We start from the raw sequence: 19,813 nt of genomic DNA on the forward strand, positions 1-19,813 counted from the left end.
TAAACAACTGCACCTCCCAGTTGCGAACCATTTCAACTCCCCCTCCCATTCCTCAGACGACATGTCCATCCTGGGCCTCCTGCAGTGCCACAACGATGCCACCCGAAGGTTGCAGGAACAGCAACTCATATTCCGCTTGGGAACCCTGCAGCCCAATGGTATCAATGTGGATTTCACAAGTTTCAAAATCTCCCCTCCCCCTACCGCATCCCAAAACCAGTCCAGCTCGTCCCTGCCTCCCTAACCTGTTCTTCCTCCCACCTATCCCCTCCTCCCACCTCAAGCCGCACCTCCATCTCCTACCGACCAACCTCATCCCGCCCCCTTGACCTGTCCGTCCTCCCTGGACTGACCTATCCCCTTCCTAACTCCCTACCTACACTCACCTTTACTGGCTCCATCCCCGCCTCTTCGACCTGTTTGTTTCCTCTCCACCTATCCACTCCTCTATCCCTCTTCTATCCGCCTCCCACTCTCTCCCTATTTATTTCGGAACCCCCTTCCCCTCCCCCTTTTCTGATGAAGGGTCTCGGCCCGAAACGTCAGCCTCTCTGCTCCTATGATGCTGCTTGGCCTGCTGTGTTCGTCCAGCCCTGCACCTTGTTGTCTCTCATTATTGAGATATTTGTTTTGTTTTAATTCTTCAAAATTCTCTTGATTCAGGCACAGTCCCATTAGGTTGGAAGATAGCAAATGTAGCTCCTTTATTCAAAAAGGGAGGGAATAGAAAGCAGCAGACTGAAGTCTTAAAAGCTTAATACCGAAACGTTAAAAACTAAAACCTTAATATCTATCCCGCAAAAGATGTGAGAAATTATTGTTAAAGAAGTTATTACAAGCTGTTGGATATGTTCGAGGTAGCCAGGCAGGATCAACATGATTTTGTGAAAGCCAAATCATATTTGACCAATCTACTGAAGTTCATTGAGAAAGTAGCATTGGCTGTGAATAAAGGGGATTTGGTGTATATACTGTACTTAGATTTCCAGAAGGGATTTGATAAGGCACTACACCAAAGGTTATTGTGGAAAATAAAAGTTCATGACATAGGAGGTAGCCTGTTGGCATTGACAGACGATTGGCTGGCTAGTAGGAAGCAGAGGGTGGGTGTAAATGGGTCTTTTTCAGGTTCGCAAAATGTGTGAGCGGTCTGTCACTGGGATTGGTGCTGGGGCCTCAATTGTTGATCATTTATTGCAGTGATTAAAATGAAAGGTCAGAATGTTTGGTTGCAAAATACATAAATAACCAGTCAAAAATTTCTGAAGAAGGATCACTGGTCCTGAAATATTAACTCTACTTGCACTCCACAGAGGCCGCTAGACCTGCAGAGTTTCTTCAGCAATTTCTGTGTTTGTTCCATGTCTGCAGTACTTTCTTGATCACCTTGTTTGAGATGATGTGAATGCAGTGAAACAGTTTAAAGAAGATTTACCAGACTAATATGTAGATTGGATGGGTGGTCTCTATGAGGAAAGATTTAACCGGCTGGGCTTGTCTCTGCTGGGATTTGGATGAGTAAGAATCAACTTGATCGGAATTTATTAAATCCTTAGGGGTCTTGATAGGGTAGGTGACAGGATGATTCCTCTTTGGGAGAATCTAGAACTAGGGGTCACTGTGTAAAGGACTGTCAAAGTCCATTTAAAATAGAGATGAGGCAATTTTTTCTCAGTTTTCAGAGGTCTCTTCCAGAAAACATGGTGGAAGTAGAGTCTTTGACTATTTCTGAAGCAGATGTGGATAGGTTCTTGATAAGCAAAGTGGGGTGGTGAAAGGATTTCGTGGCAGATAGTGGTTTGGATTTGATTCTTCCACCAGCTGAGCCATCAGCAGGCCAGGCTTGAGGGGGTGATTGTCCAACCCCTAATTCCTTCATTGTACAATTCATATATTTTATTTATTTAAACTCATGGTATTTGAATGGTCATTACTTTTAAGGTCTGTAAGCAAATCTTGCAATAAAATGTTTGCCTTCAAATTCTTTTGGTCATTCTCGTACAAGGCAAAAAGTTCTTTCAAACTATTTATTTCAGTGAACAATTCACTGTAAATGTAATATTTTGCTGAACATTACCTTGCTGATAAAAGATGAAGAGGAACGGTATGTACCAAATAACTGAGATACTGACAATGCTATCACTGTTATAGATTAACTGTGATTATAAGAACTACATTATTTAAAGGTGGGAACATAATGACTCAATGTAACCTGAACATTAGATCAATAAGTAGCACGGGTTTATTTTTTTCAGATCTGACTTTATCCTGTCGCGTTTTGTGTAATAAAGCATTATTTGATGAGACTACCTTGTGATTTCACCAGGCATTTGTATCACTTAAAATCTGATACTCACTAAAAGAATGGTGAGATAGTGCATGCTAAAAATAAATTTGTTGCGTGTAGTCTTTTGTTTCTTGAGAGATAAGTCTGGGGAGCTTGCCGAATTTCTTTTGATTTTTCACTTAAAATAACACCCAGTTCCTCAGGGGAATAAAGTGAACAAATCTCAGGAGTAGAGCCCACAGTCTTTTATAATTTGCTTGTAGTACTGGAGAATTTAAAGGAGCATCCCCCAGTATTAATGGAGACAAAATTTGCATTTTCCTGACACTTATTGTTTCACCTGTCCATTTCCTTTCAAAATTGGGGAAATAACATATTTGGAAAGTCCAGATCATTTGAATATTCAACCTAATTGGATTTCTGATGCTCCTGTGGCTTTAATGAATTTTGTAATCCACGTATTTCACTCTAATAATAGTGACATTTTGATTTTTAGACCACATCTTGATCTTTCATTTTGAAATAGCATTTGATTTGTTCGTTTGATCAGGGGAGTGGGGGATCTGGTGTTGATTCAGGTTTCCCAATGTGAAACAAAATTGTCCTTTGTCAGATGGGGATACTTTAAAGGAGCAACGAGCTAAATAATTTTCGAGTAATCACTGCATTTTTGTTTGCTTTACAGTGTTAATGTATTTCTGATTGCATGTGATGGCGTTTTCTCTGTGTTAGCTCATCTAACACAAACCACAGTGACTCAGGTTCTTATTGAGACAGGTATCTGGAAAGTTGTATCAATTAACTACATGCAGAAATATGGCATCTTGGACCTCCAAATAATCTGATTTCCATGCTAACTTATGTTGCTAGTACATTATGCACACACTTGACTCACTGACTAACTGACTTTACTGCATTCTTAACTGACAAACAGACTAACTAACAGTACAAAGAATACGCTGGAGATCTTTTATAACTAGAGCATCACTTGTGATGTCACCTAGCTGTCTTAAAGATATATTGCCTTTCTGAGATCTGTGCAATAATACAAAGGTATATGTTTACCAGCAGTCTCAAAGTGTAATGTGATGCTTCAGTGTCACACTGAATATTCACTGTACTAATATATCAATGTCATAATTTCTGTTGTGTTCCAGATGCTGAAGAAGATGCAGTTTGGAGATTCAGAGACACAGCAGATCCCATTAGTTGAATTGGATAACCTGAACCATACTGACTGGGTGAGGAATGCATATTTATTTATGACTGCTAATACTGGTGTTCAGAAGAGAATTTACAAAGAGGTTAATGTTGATCTCATTTGATAAGTACATGATGGACTTTCACAAGAAACAGCCTCTTGGGAACTATGTAAAATTTTTCTATTGTATTGACATCAAAAACCTCTGCAAGTTTATATTAGATCCAGCAGTTTCATGTTAAACTTCCTGTTCATTCCTTAGAAGATCAAAAGGATCTCCATTCAAGTTACAGAGAACAAAGCTGTTCTAATGCATCAGACTGTCTCCTGTAATTTCATCACATTTAAGTAGCCTTTAGTAATAAAATCTATCGGAAAAGGAGCTCCAGGGGGAAAGTATTTTACTAAATATATACAAAAGCTTGGCAGAACAGAAATGAAAATGGAATTGTACATATACCCTCTTATATCTTTAAAAGTTAATCCTGTGATGCCCTGAATTTCTAAAATTCGATCATGGATTACATTTTCTTCCACTGAATGTAAGAACAAATCAGTTCAGATGAGTCAGTTAAGTAAAATCCTAAGGAGTTGATAGATGGAGTGTACATTCTCTGGATTTGAATCTCTGTAAATTGGTGGGGAAAATAGATTGAAAACTTTGAGATAGTAAGAACTGCTGATGCTGGAGTCAGAGATAACACAGTGTGGAGCTGGAGGAACACAGCAGGCCAGGCAGCATTAGAGGAGCAGGAAAGCTGACGTTTTGGGCAGGACCTTTTTTCAGAAATGGGGGAGGGGGAAGGGAGCTCTGAAATTTATTTCAGAGCTCCCTTCCCCCTCCCTCTGATGCTCCTCTGAAGAAGAGTCCTGACCTGAAACGTCAGCTTTCCTGCTCCTCTAATGCTGCCTGGCCTGCTGTGTTCTTCCAGCTCCACTCTGTGTTAAATTGAAAACTTTGTTTTGCTGTCGCATTTAAGATTTTTCTAAACTGTGTTCTATGTTTAGGTGCTTGTTTTTATTCTTTTGTGTACTAAACCCCCATTCTATTGTTAAAGGAACTCTGCAGTGACTAACCATCACATTAACTAAAATAAAAACTATATATAACTTATCAAACCATATTTTATTCTTGGATCTAACTTGGCCTATTGTGCTATCAGCTGGAATCAGAATATTTGTCAAGATAAAAATCACACTCCTTCTCATCTCCAAAACCTGAAGTTAGTGGGAATCGGGGATACACCAGAGGAACTTGTACCATTTGCAACTCCTCAGATTCTGAAGCAGTCCATGTTCATATGCAGCAAGACCTGGAATAAAATTCAGGCTTTGGCTATTATGTGGCTGTAAGGGCAGATCAGGGGCTGGAAATTGAGGTAACTCACTTCTTCACTCTCTAAAACCTGAACACCATCTAAGAGACACAAATCAGAGTTTGAAGGAATACTGTCCATTTGCCAACTACAACCACGATTCTCCAGGTGGGCAAAACAGGCATATTTGTAGGAACAATCCAAGTTCCCTTCTGAGCCATGCATCAACCTTGTTTGGAACTATATAGTTGTTTCTTCATTGTACTGTCATTAGGAGGAAACCTGAAACTCTGTTCCTAGCAATACTGGAGACTACACAACATGAATGACCATTATTCAAGAAGATGGGTCACCACCACCTTTGAGAGGGTAAATAGGGATAAGCAATAAACGCTGGCTTTGCCAGTGACATTCATGTCTCATTGCCACATTAAATGAAACACAATCTTGCCTTATTTAATACAACTGAAAAACATGCTTGAAGTGGAGAGACAAGTCATTTATTCCTTAGAGCAGGAACATGGGAACTGGAGGCAAGAATAGATAGTATGGAGTCTTGTGTCTCCTCCAAAATTCAATAAGACCATGCTGATCCACCTCACCCAACTAGCCTGTATTCATTGATTTCCTCAGTTTAAAAAAATCTGAGGCTGTCGGTGTCCATCTTGAATAAGTTCAATAATTGAGCATGTACACCTCTATGGGGTAGAGAATTTAAAATAATTTTCATCTGATGAGTGAAAAAATAAGTATTTTCAACTCAGTTCTAAATGGCTGGCCCCTTATCCTGAGACTATGGCTCCTAATTCTTGTCATTCCAGCAAGGGCAACCAAGTAGTATTTCAGCATCCACCTCCTCATTTACTCTGACCAGATATTCATTGATTCATATTTCACGATCTGCCATGGTGGGAGTCAAGCTCAAGTCCCCCAGATGTCTGGATTACTACTTCAATGACAATGCCCCTATGTCACTACCTCCCATTAAGTAAGTTTAAATTAATGAGATTTCATCCTGAGGTCATGTCTCTGACTAGCTTGGACTTTGTAATACCATTTCTTGGGGGTGTGTGTGTGTCGCTGGTTCAGCCAGCACTTATTGCCTATCCCTCATTGCCCTGGAGAAGATGGTGGTGAACTGCCTTATTGGAGTGTAGGGACATCCATAGTACTGTTATAAAAGGAATTCCAGGATTTTGACCTAGTGGCAGTGAAGAAATGGCGATACTGTCCCAAGTCAGGATGGTGAGTGGCATGGAGGAGAACTTGCACGTGGTGGTGTTCCCATGTATCTCCTTGTTGTTTGATATGGTAGGAAATGCGTGTTTAGAAGCTGTGTCAGTGGAGGCTTAGCAAGTTGCTGCAGTGCATCTTGAATGTAGTACACACTGCTGCCACTCTGCAATGGTGGTGCTAGAAATCAGTGTTAAGGTGCTGGGTGGGGTGCTAGTCAAGTAGACAGCTTTGTTCTAGATGGTGTCCATTGGAGAGTTTTCTATCACATTCTTGCCTTGTACCTTGTAGATCGTTCTCAAGATTTAGTGAATCAGGAAATGAGTTACTTACTATAGAATTCTGAACCTCTGACAAGTTCTTGTTGCCATTGTATTTATATGGCAATTCCAGTTCGATTTTGTCAGGGCTAACCCCCAGAATGTTGATAGTGAGGGATTCAGCGATAATAATGGGACATGATAATAAGCGGAGATGGTTAGATTCACTCTTGTTGAAGATGGTCATTCTCTGGTATTTGTGTGGTGCAGACATTATTTGCCACTTATCGAGCAAAACCTGAATGTTATCCAGGCCTCACTGCATTTGGAGATACGCTGCTTCAGTGACTAAGGATGCCTAGTTAACACAGCCTGTTGGAGCTATACATCTGCTCAGTGCATTTTTCATTTTTTTTGTGCCTACTCAATAGATTTAATTCATTCCGATTGCAACTTTTGTTTTGCTGTTGATTCTGCAAATTCCAAAGTTCCAGTTTTTGAACGAATAGTTTCCTTTGTGCTTGCAGGCACGTCTGTGGGTACAGTTGATGCGAGACCTCCGCCATGGTGTCAAACTAAAAAAAGTTCAGGAAAAGCAGTACAACCCCTTGCCTACAGAGTATCACCTTACTCCATTTGAGATGTTAATGCAGGACATTAAAGCACGCAAATACAAACTGCGCAAAGTTATGGTAAGCATCTTGTTTTTATTCCTATTTCAATCTAATGATGGTCTATCCTGTCACATGACTGTTCACATAGTGGGGAGCAACAAATCATTACAATGTGAGGGTCAAGATTATCTTACCACGTTGAAGCTCATCCACTTAACGTTCCGACATTACGGTTGCATTATAATGTTCAGTTGCATTTTGAATACCTGAAATCTTTGCTGATTTATGAACTCACTTGACAGAAATTAGAAATATTTGGGTAAAAGTGTTGTTCTCAATATATTGATTCTACTTTTTGGCTTATCTTCTGATGCCATTGCAGGTTTATTTCATGCATAATATAACATTTCATATTTTATATGTTGTATTATTGGAAAGTATATAATCAGCAGGATTCTCCTGTCCTTTCAGTTGGTCCTTAAAACTAATTAAATCAGCCAAACCTTTTGAAATAGAATTTGATAAATATTTAGTGATTCCATGCTCAGTAATTGCCATGAGCAATCTATTGCAAAAGTTGGCCATTCCCTATGTAAAATAATTCAATCTAAATTGTTTGTGAACCTTCACTTTTCTGAGCTTGAATCTGCACCCTGGAAATCTAGAGCTTAGCAGTTTTCGTTCAATCTGTTAGATTAAAAATCTTGGACAGTGAAGCATGGAGCTTTCCCACTATCCTGTGCTTTTTAATTTAACCTCATAGCTCAGTTACCTGAACATCTTTCCTGAATTGCTGCTTCTCAGATTTTTGAGTTGCTTTTTCGTCTGTTCTCTTATTCATTCTTCTTCACATCCAGGATTATTCTTGCTGTTTCCGGACAAACTGATGCAAGTACCTTTTTTTGAGAGATCCTACATGCAACACAGTTGCAGCAGTGCTTTGTAATTTCCCGGAAAAAACTGTTTAAATTTGTATCCTATTATTCTTGCAAGAAATCCAACATTACATTTCTATTTTTATTTAGGTTCTGACACTATTTGGATACTGAAGTTTATAAGTAAACCATCATTAAAGTTCCATTTTAGATTTTCTTGGATTCATTTCCATCATGACAACTTGGTTCATTGGATGTCACTCCTGTCTTTGAGTTAGAAAATCATAATTTCAAGCCTCACACTGTGTTGACATTCCAGTGCATTATCGAGGGAAGATCTGCATTGTTGGAAATGTGCTCCCTTTGAAGAAAAGTTTAAACTAAATTTTGTTTTACCTATTCAATTATGTAGAAGTCAGTTGACATTGCTTTGGTGTCGTGGCAAGCTTTTAATGTCTGTGTCCTCAACTAACACTACCGACAATGGGAATTCACAATCATCAACCTTATTGTTGCTTGTTCAATCTGCTATGTATAAAAATGGCTGTTAGAGTTACACATAAAAAACTTACTACATTTCAAAGAGCTCCTTTGTATGTGCAGCACTTTTATATACGATTGAGCTTTCTTTTCCTATTCATCCTATATTTAAGAAGTAAATTCCTTTACCATACTAGTTCCTCTGTAATTGAATCATAGAATCCCTACAGTGTGGAAACAGGCCCTTCGGCCCAACAAGTCCACACCGACCCATCCCCCTATAACCCTCCTAATCTCCACTTCCCAGAACACCACGGGCAATTTAGTATGGCCAATCCACCTAGCCTACGCGTCTTTGGACTGTCGAGAAAACCGGAGCACCCGGAGGAAACCCACGCAGACACAGGGAAAATGTGCAAACTCCACACAGACCATCACCTGGCGGTGGAATCGAACCCGGGTCCCTGGCGCTGTGAGGCAGCAGTGCTAACCACTGAGCTACCGTGCCATTGGTTGATCTCAATTACTATCCATATTTTTGTATAATCATATCTTAAAACTTGCACTTGATTCTGATAGCCTGGTAAACAGTATAGTTGAGACACAGTAACAATCCATCTTTACTATCCATCTTCAAAATCTCCCCAATCCCGACGTCATTGCAAGACCAACCCTCTCACTCATCCCCGCCTCCTTGACCTGCCCGTCTTCTTTCCCACCTATCCACCTCTCCCACCTCACTGACCAATCCTCACCACTACCTACCTTCTGTCACCACCCCACCTACCTTTCCCAGCCCAACATTCCCCACCCCCCCATTTATTTCAGAGCCCCCTTCCTCTCCTCCATTTCTGAAGAAGGGGCCTGACCCGAAACGTCAGCTTTCCTGCTTCTCTGATGCTGCCTGGCCTGCTGTGTTCCTCCAGCTCCGCACTGTGTTATAACAATCCATCTACTGACCCATTTGATTCTATGCATCCCTGCCATTTCACCTTGCATACTTTCTGTTTTTAAACAGCTTTTCATGCAGTGTTGCCTTCTATATTGAATTCTTGCAGCTTTTAAGTTTGATTAGAAATCTTGCATGTAGGATTTCTTGCTCACTGATTCCAACAAAATCTCGGTAGGTTTTGAGAAATCCCCTTAAGGCCATTTTTCTTTTGAGGATTATATTTGTCTGAAGTCAAGGAATTTACTTCTTAAGTATAGGATGAATAGGAAAAGAAAGCTCAATAGTATATAAAAGTGCTGCACATACAAAGGAGCTCTTTGAAATGTAGTAAATTTTTTATGTGCCGTTCTAACAGCCATTTTTATACACAGCAGATTGTACAAGCAACAGTAAGGTTGATGATTGTGAATTCCCATTGTCGGTAGTGTTAGTTGAGGACACAGACATTAAAAGCTTGCCACGACACCAAAAAATCTCAACGGTCTTCTACATAATTGAATAAGTAAAACAAAATTTAGTTTAAACTTTTCTTCAAAGGGAGCACATTTCCAACAATGCAGATCTTTCCTAGATAATGCGGTGGAATGTCAACACAGTGTGAGGCTTGAAATTATGATTTTCTAACTCAAGACAAGAGTGACACTGAGCGAACCAAGAAAGTCTAAAATTCCATCAGAGATACTAGGAACTGCAGATGCTGGAGAATCTGAGACAACAAGGTGCAGAGCTGGATGAACACAGCAGGCCAAGCAGCATCATAGGAGCAGAAAGGCTGATGTTTCGGGCCTCGACCCTTCATCAGAAATGGGGGAGGGGAAGGGGGTACTGAAATGAATAGGGAGAGAGGGGGAGGCGGATAGAAGATGGAGAGAGGAGAGGATAGGTGGAGAGGAAACAGACAGGTCGAAGAGGCGGGGATGGAGCCAGTGAAGGTGAGTGTAGGTAGGGAGTTAGGAAGGGGATAGGTCAGTCCAGGGAGGACGGACAGATCAAGGGGGCGGGATGAGGTTAGTAGGTAGGAGATGGGGGTGTGGCTTGAGGTGGGAGGAGGGGATAGGTGGGAGGAAGAACAGGTTAGGGAGGCTGGGACAAGCTAGACTGGTTTTGGGATGCGGTAGGGGGAAGGGAGATTTTGAAGCTTCCACTTTTGTCTGAAGTGGAATAAACAAACTTTGCAATAATACTGAGGTGTTTATTGACCCCCCAGACACCCCCACACATATTTGATCACTTCTATTTCCCCCTAACAGTTTTCTAAGATGCAACTTTTTAATTTTGCTTTTTCAGCATATGCTACCATTAAATTTGCCTTATCGAAATACCATTTCATTATTTACATTTCACTTTGTAACCCCTTTCATCAAGTAGACATCTATATCTGTTATAAAATTGGTGCATATTTCATATCTTTATTTTTCAGTTCCTCAAAAACAATGTTAACCTCGATTAAACAACATATCTGGGGTGGGCAGAGGGACAGGTGGGTGAGGAGGAATGTTGGATTTGGGATTTGATATGAGTAGATATATAGATAAATATATTTGCTTTTCAAGTATTTGCAATGTTGATAATGTACTTGATGAGTCAAATAATTCGTACTAACCAGTGCTCTCAGTTCAATCTAATTTGTTGAAATTTTCTGTTAAAATGATTATTTGGTGTATGTGGGCACCCATCAGTAATTGTCCAGAGGACAGTTAAGAGTCAAAAACATTGCTGTGTCTCTGGAGTCAAACATTGGCCAGACCAGATAAGGATAGCAAATTTCCTTTGTTAGTGAATCAACTATGTTTGTACATCAATCACTGGCTGTCACATGACCATTATTAGGCTATCTTTTTATTCCAGATATTTACTGAATTCAAATTTCACCACCTTTATGTGGGATTTGTAACTAAGTCCCCAGAAAGTCACCAGGAGTTCTGGATTATTGTCCAGTGACATCACAACTATGCCACTAACATCCCCTTATTTTTCTAATAATAATATAATTATAATATTTCTCCATGATTGAAATAAAAACAGAAAGCCCTGGGAAATATCTGCAGTTATGCAGCTTCAGTGTTTTCTTCACATTTGCGTTTGGTTTCTGAAGTGGGTACTCTGCAGAGTGAATGGATCCTGATGTGATTCAGCCCTTCTTTCAATATTTCTTTATCCTTGGATTACTGGATGTTGATTCAGTACACTCACTTTTATAATGTACTTTAGCTCAAAGGAAACAGATCTTGGAACAGGTCAGTATTTTGTTTTTAATGTGATGTGATATGCAATTTTATGCACACTGATAATTGATGTATTCTCTCTACCACCTCAGACTTGAAAAACATCTATGCAATGTGATTATGTATAGCAATTGTGCAACACTATTCACATGTAGCTAGTTTCTAACTAACCTGTTCAGAGATGTTATTACACAACTCTGGAGCCGATGGGACTTGAACCTGAGCCTCCTGGCTCAGAAGTATGCTACCACTGTATCAGAAGAGCCCATACTTTCCACACTTTATTTGCTGCAGTCTATTTCAAGCAAATGGGTGAAATACCTGTTAATTATATATCAGTTGTGTTTAATTATATGCAGGTGGATAGCATTAATTAGGATTTCACTTCAGCCAATTCAGAGAGCCATCAACTGAAACTGGAGAGGGAGGTGTATGCTTGTAATGTTTGTCAGGATAAATGTTAGACCGAGAAAAGATTACCTCCAGTATAATCCATTCTTGAATATAACAATATAGATTAGTGCTGCAGTGTATGATCAGAATTAGGTACGTAGTAAAGTAAATGAGAAGAGAGATGTAATCTCTTGGAAGGGTTGGATTTGGGAACTTGTGATTGCAGTCAACTTACACAAGTATAATTGAGCAGTGTAATATCGCTTCTAAAAGAAAAGCTAAAGTATCTCATTTGTTTCTGTGTATTTATTTTTACTGTGTCTGTAGTGGTGCTAACCTGTGAGCTAAGTATTTGATTGGAAGCTGGTATTTCTGTTCACAGGTTGATGGTGATATTCCGCCATGTGTGAAGAAAAATGCTCATGAACTCATTCTCGAGTTTATAAGATCACGGCCACCTTTAAAGCCGGTAAGAGCATGTCTTACTCCCAAGCTTTACACTTGTATTTTGTTTTCTCTCTGTAGATTTTGCTTCTTTCTCACTTTTTTCTTTTCTCATCCCTCGGGTTGCTGTTAGTGGAGACCTTTGGCTCTTCCACCTCACTGTTGGTGTTCCAGCTGTTTTTGACTGTTTCTCCCGTTTACCGTTTACTGTTTCCTCATTCATTATCACAGGATTGGTGAGGTCCTCGGAGGATTTTGTAAGTTTAGATAAGGGTTTCCTCTTATGACTGGTGAATCATCTCAATGCAAATGTTATCTGTGTATTAGCTTTTATCTCCTTCAAAAGTACAGTCACTGGCCCATGTCTGAATGGATGATATCTTTAAATGAACACTTTCAATCGGGTGTTAATTTAAGCCTCTGGCACTTCACTATCAATCCCTTATCCTTGTATCTGCAGCTTAGGCTGGGATCACATAGATAAGAAAATGAAATTTCTAAATAATTTCATGCTGTAGGTCAATGAATTTCATATTTTGAAGCTTTGATGTTTTAAAGAATTTTCAGCAGAAAAGAATTGGATGTTTTGGAAAGACTTTACTTATGAACGCAGGTAAAATGTGCATGATGACTAAAGCAAGATTCTAGGGTCTAGTTGAAAAACTGAAAGAACTGCAGATGCTGGAAATCAGAAACAACGTCAGAAATTACAGAAAAAATTCAGCGGATCAGGTAGCATCTGTGGCTAGAAATCAGACTTAACGTTTTGAGTGTAGGGACCCTTTCTCAGAACTGTAGCTCTAAAATCATGCTCCATTCTTGTAGGATACCTTTTCAAACAACAGTAAAACCTTTTATTCAGTTTCCACATTTGAATGAAGAAGTCAGGAACCACCTCAAATTTATCATTGAGTCTTCGAAAACTGCAGATACTGATTTAAAGTGATTTTATTTCTCTAATGTTTTCCAATTCACTTTATTTGTAGAAATAAACTAAAGATTAAATGTTTTGAGTTATATATGTGCGCATTTAGTTTTATTTGATCCTTTTCCTGAGTAAATAAATCAAGGTGCATTATCTCTCCCAGTAAGACTTCATTATTCAACAGACTGGAAGAATACAGTTTCCATTATTAGGAGCAGATTATGGGGGCTAAGCATAGTATTTATTAAATTATTATTATTATTTGGATCTTGGGGACAGGAGGAAAAGTAAAGAGAATTTAAAAAGGAAGAATTTGGTTGGTGATACAAAAAATCAGTTTGTGCTGATTTTGACTAGGAAAAGCTGAGCTGTGACTGTTGGAAGGGAATTGAATAACTTAACCAAATAATTAATTCTTAAACAATGAATCTATGTCAATGGTTGTTTTCAAATTTAGGGAGTGCATTTATAACCTTGTTAGCAAGCAAATTTACAGTGTTTATTCAGTGGTCTATGCTGTGCAGCTATCAGTGACGTTACATAGCACTGTGCTAAATCCCATCAAACACATAAAGAAACATAGTATTGCAGATTGGCCTAAAATATTCTCTTTCTTGCTACATGTGTGGTGATGCAATCAGCTCTTCAGAGTGTTTAGGAATTATACAACTTCAACAATTTGAATATTACTTTGAGGTGAACTCGTCAGGATACCGGACCCAACAGTTCAAATTTCACTAACACCTGTTTCCCAGCAGTATCCTTAACTGTGTCATGATTTTCTCACTTAAATTGGAAGGAATGGTTAGGAGTCAGTCAAATAGAAATATTAAACTCAAACAAAAATAGGATGTGGTCATAACAAGCAATTTTTGTTTTGTAAATGATCTGACATTAAGGCTACTCCTGAAGTTGACATGGAGATGCTGGTGTTGGACTGGGATAGACAAGGTCAGAAATCACACCACATCAGGTTATAGTCCAACAGATTTATGTGAAAACACCAGCTTAGTCACAGAAGGAGTAAGACTCCAAAAGCTTGTGTTTTCAAATAAATCTGTTGGACTATAACCTGATGTTGTGTGATTTCTGAAATTTGTACAGCTTTATTACTGTGATTTTATGTTTTCTTGAGATTCTTTCCAGCCTACTTGTATTTTCCTGGATCTGCTGGCAGTTTAAATTATTGTGAGCAAGTAAATACAACAAAATTGAATCCTAATGTCTCAGTGGAAATGTTGCCTTCAGACAACTTTTAGCAATGGAAAAACATGCAATGAAAAAATAGTCTGGTCATGTCTATTTTAAACGTGGAGGTCACTTAACTTGAGTTTTGTAGTTATATCATGATCCCCTTAACTTGCTCCTTGAGGGAGTTTGTATCTGACAAATGACTTCCTGAAGTAGTCCAGAAGCAAGGTCAGAGGAGTGAGGTTTATGATCCGGGGTTTAAGTAAGTTGGATGTATACCGAGGTTAATGAGGACAAATTCACCATAAATTTGACATTCAAATTATTGTCGGTAAATATTTTCATTGTTTTGCTTCCATTTGACCTATCTGTATGAGTGGCCTAGATGTTTAATTCCTCTTAAATCATCTGCAGTTCAAAAGCTACAGCTGACACACTGCCTCAGAATCAACTGCCTTGCATTTATCAAAGTACATCTACTGTTTGGCCTAGTAAATTTCTATTGGTAGATGATGTTTGGTAGGATTGTGCAGACTCTGCTCACTATATGCTTCTGTGTGCACCTGAAAGTGCATAGAGACTATACAATATACAGCACATAGTTGCTTTATTTGAATTTGTTCACCAGACAAAAAATGGAAATTGCATGTGAATCATAGAACTTTTATAGCGTATTTTTAGACCATGTTCTTTCAAGGTGAAATTAAAGCCTCTGTTTAATTGCTCTCAGGTCTCTGAAAGAAATCTTGGACCAAAGCCTCCGAAGCCACGTAGTCTGCACGAACGAATTCTGGAGGAGATTAAATCAAAGAAAAAACTTCGACCAGTGCACACAGCTGGTCAAAATAAGAACAAAGGTGAGTTACAGTTGTTCCCTTAAAGGTAAATGAGAAAGCTATTGGATTTCTTTTTCTCATGGCAGATTTATAATTCAGTTTCAGTTACCCAAATTTCAGGTTAATCTTATCCAACAAAAAAAATTTCCAATTCAAGCTTGAAAATGTCCACTGACCCAGTAGAGAGTTCTGGTCTGTGCGATCGGTAACCCTGCCAGAACACTCGGGCAGCCTAGATCACCCTCCAGTCCCTGCTTCTGACACTGGACTTAATTTAGGAATGTGAGGTGAAGAAGGCCATAGACAGGTGTTTCAGCGCAAAGAATCGCTGTGTTTATTAAATGCAAAAGTGAGTATATCACAAGAAATAAAAATGGCTAAAGTGATAAACCGGGAAATAAAATACAGGGGCTAAAAAGGCAAATTCAAAACAGTGAAACTGAGACTATCCGTTATTAACACAGGCTAATTACTATTAGAAACTAAACAGTAGTTTCAAACACAGACACTTTAATCAGACTTCCTGACCTTGGGGTACCCTGCACTGTCACCAACCCACCTTCCCCCTCCCTGCTAGCTAGGTTTCAAGGAGATAGCTGTGCAGGTAGTTCTCAGGGAGCGTAGCTGTCTGGGATAGTCAAAACTGCAGATGTTGGAGTCAGAGATAAGCGTGGAGCTGGAGGAACACGGTAGGCCAGGCAGCATCAGAGGAGCACGAATGTTGATGTTTCGGGTTGGGACCCTCCTTCAAAAATGGGGAAGGGAGCACAGAAATAAATAGAAGGAGGAGGGGTGGGACTGGGGAAGGTAGATGGGATGGTGATGAGGTATGTGCAGGTAGGGAGTGGTGAGGATTGGTCAGTGAGGTGCGAGGAGTGGATAGGTAGGAGAGAAGATGGACAGGTTGTGTCAGGTCATAAGGTCATGCAGGCAGGGTTGGTCATGGGATGAGGCTGGGGGCGAGGAGATTTTAAAACTGGTAAAATACACATTTACGCCATTGGATTGTAGGCCCCCAAGTCGGAATATGAGGTGTTGCTCCTCCAGCTTGCTGTCTGGGATCCCTCTTCTGTTGGTAGCTGCAGGGATGGCTGTCAGCCTCTCTCCCAGATCAGGGCTAGCAGTTATACAGACTGTATATTCCATTATCACCTTGCAAATCTGTGTTATCTGTTGTGTTTCTGTCTTCCCCTTTGTGGTGAATCGGCTTCCTGATAGTTTAAAATAGGTGTAAATGTGTTCTGATTAAGTGGAATGCCTAGTATTTCTGCGAATGAATATTAACTGAAGTTGAATGCCTTGGTACCTCCTGAAGAGTCCAAGATGTCTGAAGTTGATAGAGATAACACAGCGTGGAGCTGGAGGAACACAGGCAGCATCAGAGGAGCAGGAAATTTGACGTTTTGGGTCAGGACCCTTCTTTAGGTGTGGTTCATTGTTCCTTTGGGGCTGAGGCATCAATAGGATTTCTAACGGAACCTTGGTTCCAGACAGCTATCCCTGTGATTGTGTATTCCAGAGCTTAGCCCAGCTGCCTTTGTCTTTTGTTTTAAAAGTTCTATTAAAAATACAGGGGTTTTGGTCCAGTATTCTAAATGACAGGGATTTTTGTTCACTCCTACATTGTGCATCTATTCTTTGTGTCATTCTGGTGCCAAATTTTGTGCCAGTCTCGTGCACAAAATTAGGACTGGTTTCAAAGTTCCCTCTAATCAATTAATTTAATGGCAGAAGGAGGTTAAGTGATTCCAGAGCTAGGTTGCTCTATTAATCCACCTTAGTCACCTGGCAACAATGTGATGCTCCGTGCTATTGGTCAAAACCTGGAACTTTTTCCCTCAGTAACAGTCAAAAAACAATGATAGTCTGTAGCTTGAAATCCAATACTTTGAACAAAAGTGGTCAGCTTGTAGTTAAAGTTTCAGAGGTGAAGTATGAGCAATCTGAGTTGAATTTCCTACATCAAGCTGCAGCTTGTGCCAATTACTCCTATCCTTCATCAAATTTAAACAATGAGTAAGTTTTATTAATTGAAACAGAATTTGGGGGGATTTGATCAAGCGTTTTTTTTTCTGCCTGAGTTAAAGTTTTTTTTAAAAACACTTAATTGTCTGTGTGCAATGGCAATCCAATTGCAAATATACGCAACGTACTCATAAGGTGGCTCATGTTTATGTAACTATCCTACTATTAAGTTAAAGTAGACAAACTTGTCCAGTCATTGTAAATATTAAAGAGAATTCTAATTTGGATTTAATTCCATGCAGATTTAAAATTCCATTCTCTAAAATACAAGTTCAGTGATTCAAGATTAATCCTGCACTTGGCAATTGTTGATGCAAGTTGAAATTAACTATTTTGTTTGTGTTCATATTATAAATTCATTGCCTTTGCAGAGGTGACCTTTGGATCTCTGCCATGCCTTGTGCGTGCCTGCTCTGAAGACCTAAAGTCTACTTCATGCATAGATCTCTCTGTTCCTGAGTCCATGGGAAGCACACAGCGACCTAGACCCAGAGTATTACTAAAAGCCCCAACACTGGCTGAAATGGATGAAATGAACATTTCAGAGGTAGGAATATAACCTTAACTACTTCAACTAAAATGTTTCTAACTAATTTGATACCTGATAGACTTTTAGGAGAAAATTAAAATCTATGCCACAACATTCCTGATGGTTTAACAAGAGCAAAATTTGACTTTCCCTGGAACAGTGAGCATTAAGACTTATCAGCTAATCACCACGTAGCCAAATATTATAGACCCAGAAGACATTTTCATTTCACTCTCAGGAAATGGACATCTCTGGCAAACTCGCTTTTATTGACTGTAGTTTCTTAGTGGCCAACTAGTTGGGATTTAATCATGTCACATTCTTCTCCCTTTGTCCCTTTGGGTTTCCCGAGTGCTGCGGTTTCCTCCCACAGACCCAGAGATGGTGCAGGTTAGGCAGATTGGCCGTACTAAATTCCCTGTAGTGTCCAGGGATGTGCAGGCTAGGTGGACTATCTTTGGGAACATGGTTATAAGGATAGGGTAGGGAGTGGGTCTGGCTGAGATACTCAGTGGATGGTCAGTTTGGACTTGATGGGCCGAATGACCTGTTTCCACACTGTAGAGATTCTATGATTTGTGAATTAGTTGGCTTTTTTCCAACAATCCAGAAGCTTCCAGATCATTCTTATCAATTTTGCTTTTTTGATTTCTAGAAGTTTTAAGCTGATTTTCAGACTTTCAAACTTCAATGGTTGAGTGATCCATGCCTCTGAATTGGTGATCCATTAACATAATTATAAAATTATTATTTCCCTGAAGGGTCCTTGGTTGTCTTGAGAGGTTAGGCTGAGTCAGCAAATTTGCCAGTAGCAGCTGATAGTGGATTTGTGCAGTTCCTTTGTATTGCATTCAAGTAAAACAGGAGTTACTGTTAAATGCTTTAACTAGTGCCTATCTATCATTGTTTTTGACTTGTGATGGAAATGCTAGGCATGGATGTGGCTGAATTATTTAAAGAGGATTCAGGTAGAAGACTGAGATGAATGTTACTGCAGCAATATTAGTAATTATTACCATTTACTTTACAACATGTTGCTGAGAAATCATTATATATAATTAGGCATTGATACTTTACATTTACACTAGTAGGAATTTTCACTTTTCTTAATTGGAATTGACGAACAGACATTTGGGCTTCATTCATTTGGTTAACTTGTATGAAATTGTATTATGATGTGGAGGTGCCGGTGTTGGACTGGTGTGGACAAAGTCAGAAGTCACACGACACCAGGTTATAGTCCAAGAGGTAGTCCACCTGATGAAGGAGCAGTGCTCCAAAATCTTGTGATTTCAAATAAACCTGTTAGACTATAACCTGGTGTCGTGTGACTTCTGAAATTGTATTATTTTAAATTAAACCGTGCTGTTGGTCACTCTGCCAGAGAATCTGAAATCAAATTTCCACCGTTGGCAGTTTGAGCATTTGAATTCCACTTAAAAATTCTGCGGGGGGGTGGCAGAAAAAGCCACAATTAGTTAAAGTCACTGTGAAGCTGCTAGATTGAGAAAGAACCCAACTAGTTCACTGTTTTCTTGTTGGGATGATTATCCTTACCTGATCTCTGCTATTGGTCATTTTCAGTCCACACTAACGCATATATTTTAAGCAGCCTTCTGAAGTGAACTGGTCAGCCACTGTTGCAGTAGTGACATCTCTGTAATCTTGTTCATTTCCTATTTATGAAAGTGCTCTGTGTTAATTAACAAGTCCCACCAACCTATAATGTCGTAGAAACCAGACTTTAGAGATGTCTTCAGTGTACCGAATCTCTATCTTAATACAAACACATCGAACGCTGGAGAACCTCCCGGTCTAGTAGTGTTTGTGAAGAGAGGAGGAGTTTTAATATCTTGATTCCAGTATGACTCTTCTTCAGAACCTCTTAGATGATAACTCCATCCTACTACTGATTTGGGAGCAAACTGAAGGGTGACTGTTTCTTTATTTTAATGAAATCCAAATGAGAACATAGTTACTGTTGTCAAAGATTGCAAATAAATCCATCAAGATTTGGGATATGAGAT

The 19,813-nt window shown here is 39.4% G+C and overlaps 1 protein-coding gene across 2 annotated transcripts in view; it reads left to right on the forward strand.

The window, feature by feature from the left end:
* The window catches only part of spire2 (spire-type actin nucleation factor 2), an 82,768-nt gene that overhangs the window by 38,773 nt on the left and 24,182 nt on the right, over positions 1–19,813 (forward strand). For both annotated transcript variants that reach the window (XM_020510078.2, XM_048605662.1), the window contains exons 4-8: positions 3,445–3,528; positions 6,825–6,989; positions 12,219–12,305; positions 15,127–15,253; positions 17,629–17,804. In XM_020510078.2, the coding sequence (XP_020365667.1) occupies positions 3,445–3,528; positions 6,825–6,989; positions 12,219–12,305; positions 15,127–15,253; positions 17,629–17,804 (639 nt within the window). The remainder of the gene's footprint in view (positions 1–3,444; positions 3,529–6,824; positions 6,990–12,218; positions 12,306–15,126; positions 15,254–17,628; positions 17,805–19,813) is intronic.

This window comes from Rhincodon typus, chromosome 15 (genome assembly GCF_021869965.1).
Source record: "Rhincodon typus isolate 14 chromosome 15, sRhiTyp1.1, whole genome shotgun sequence".
Lineage (NCBI taxonomy): Eukaryota > Metazoa > Chordata > Chondrichthyes > Orectolobiformes > Rhincodontidae > Rhincodon > Rhincodon typus.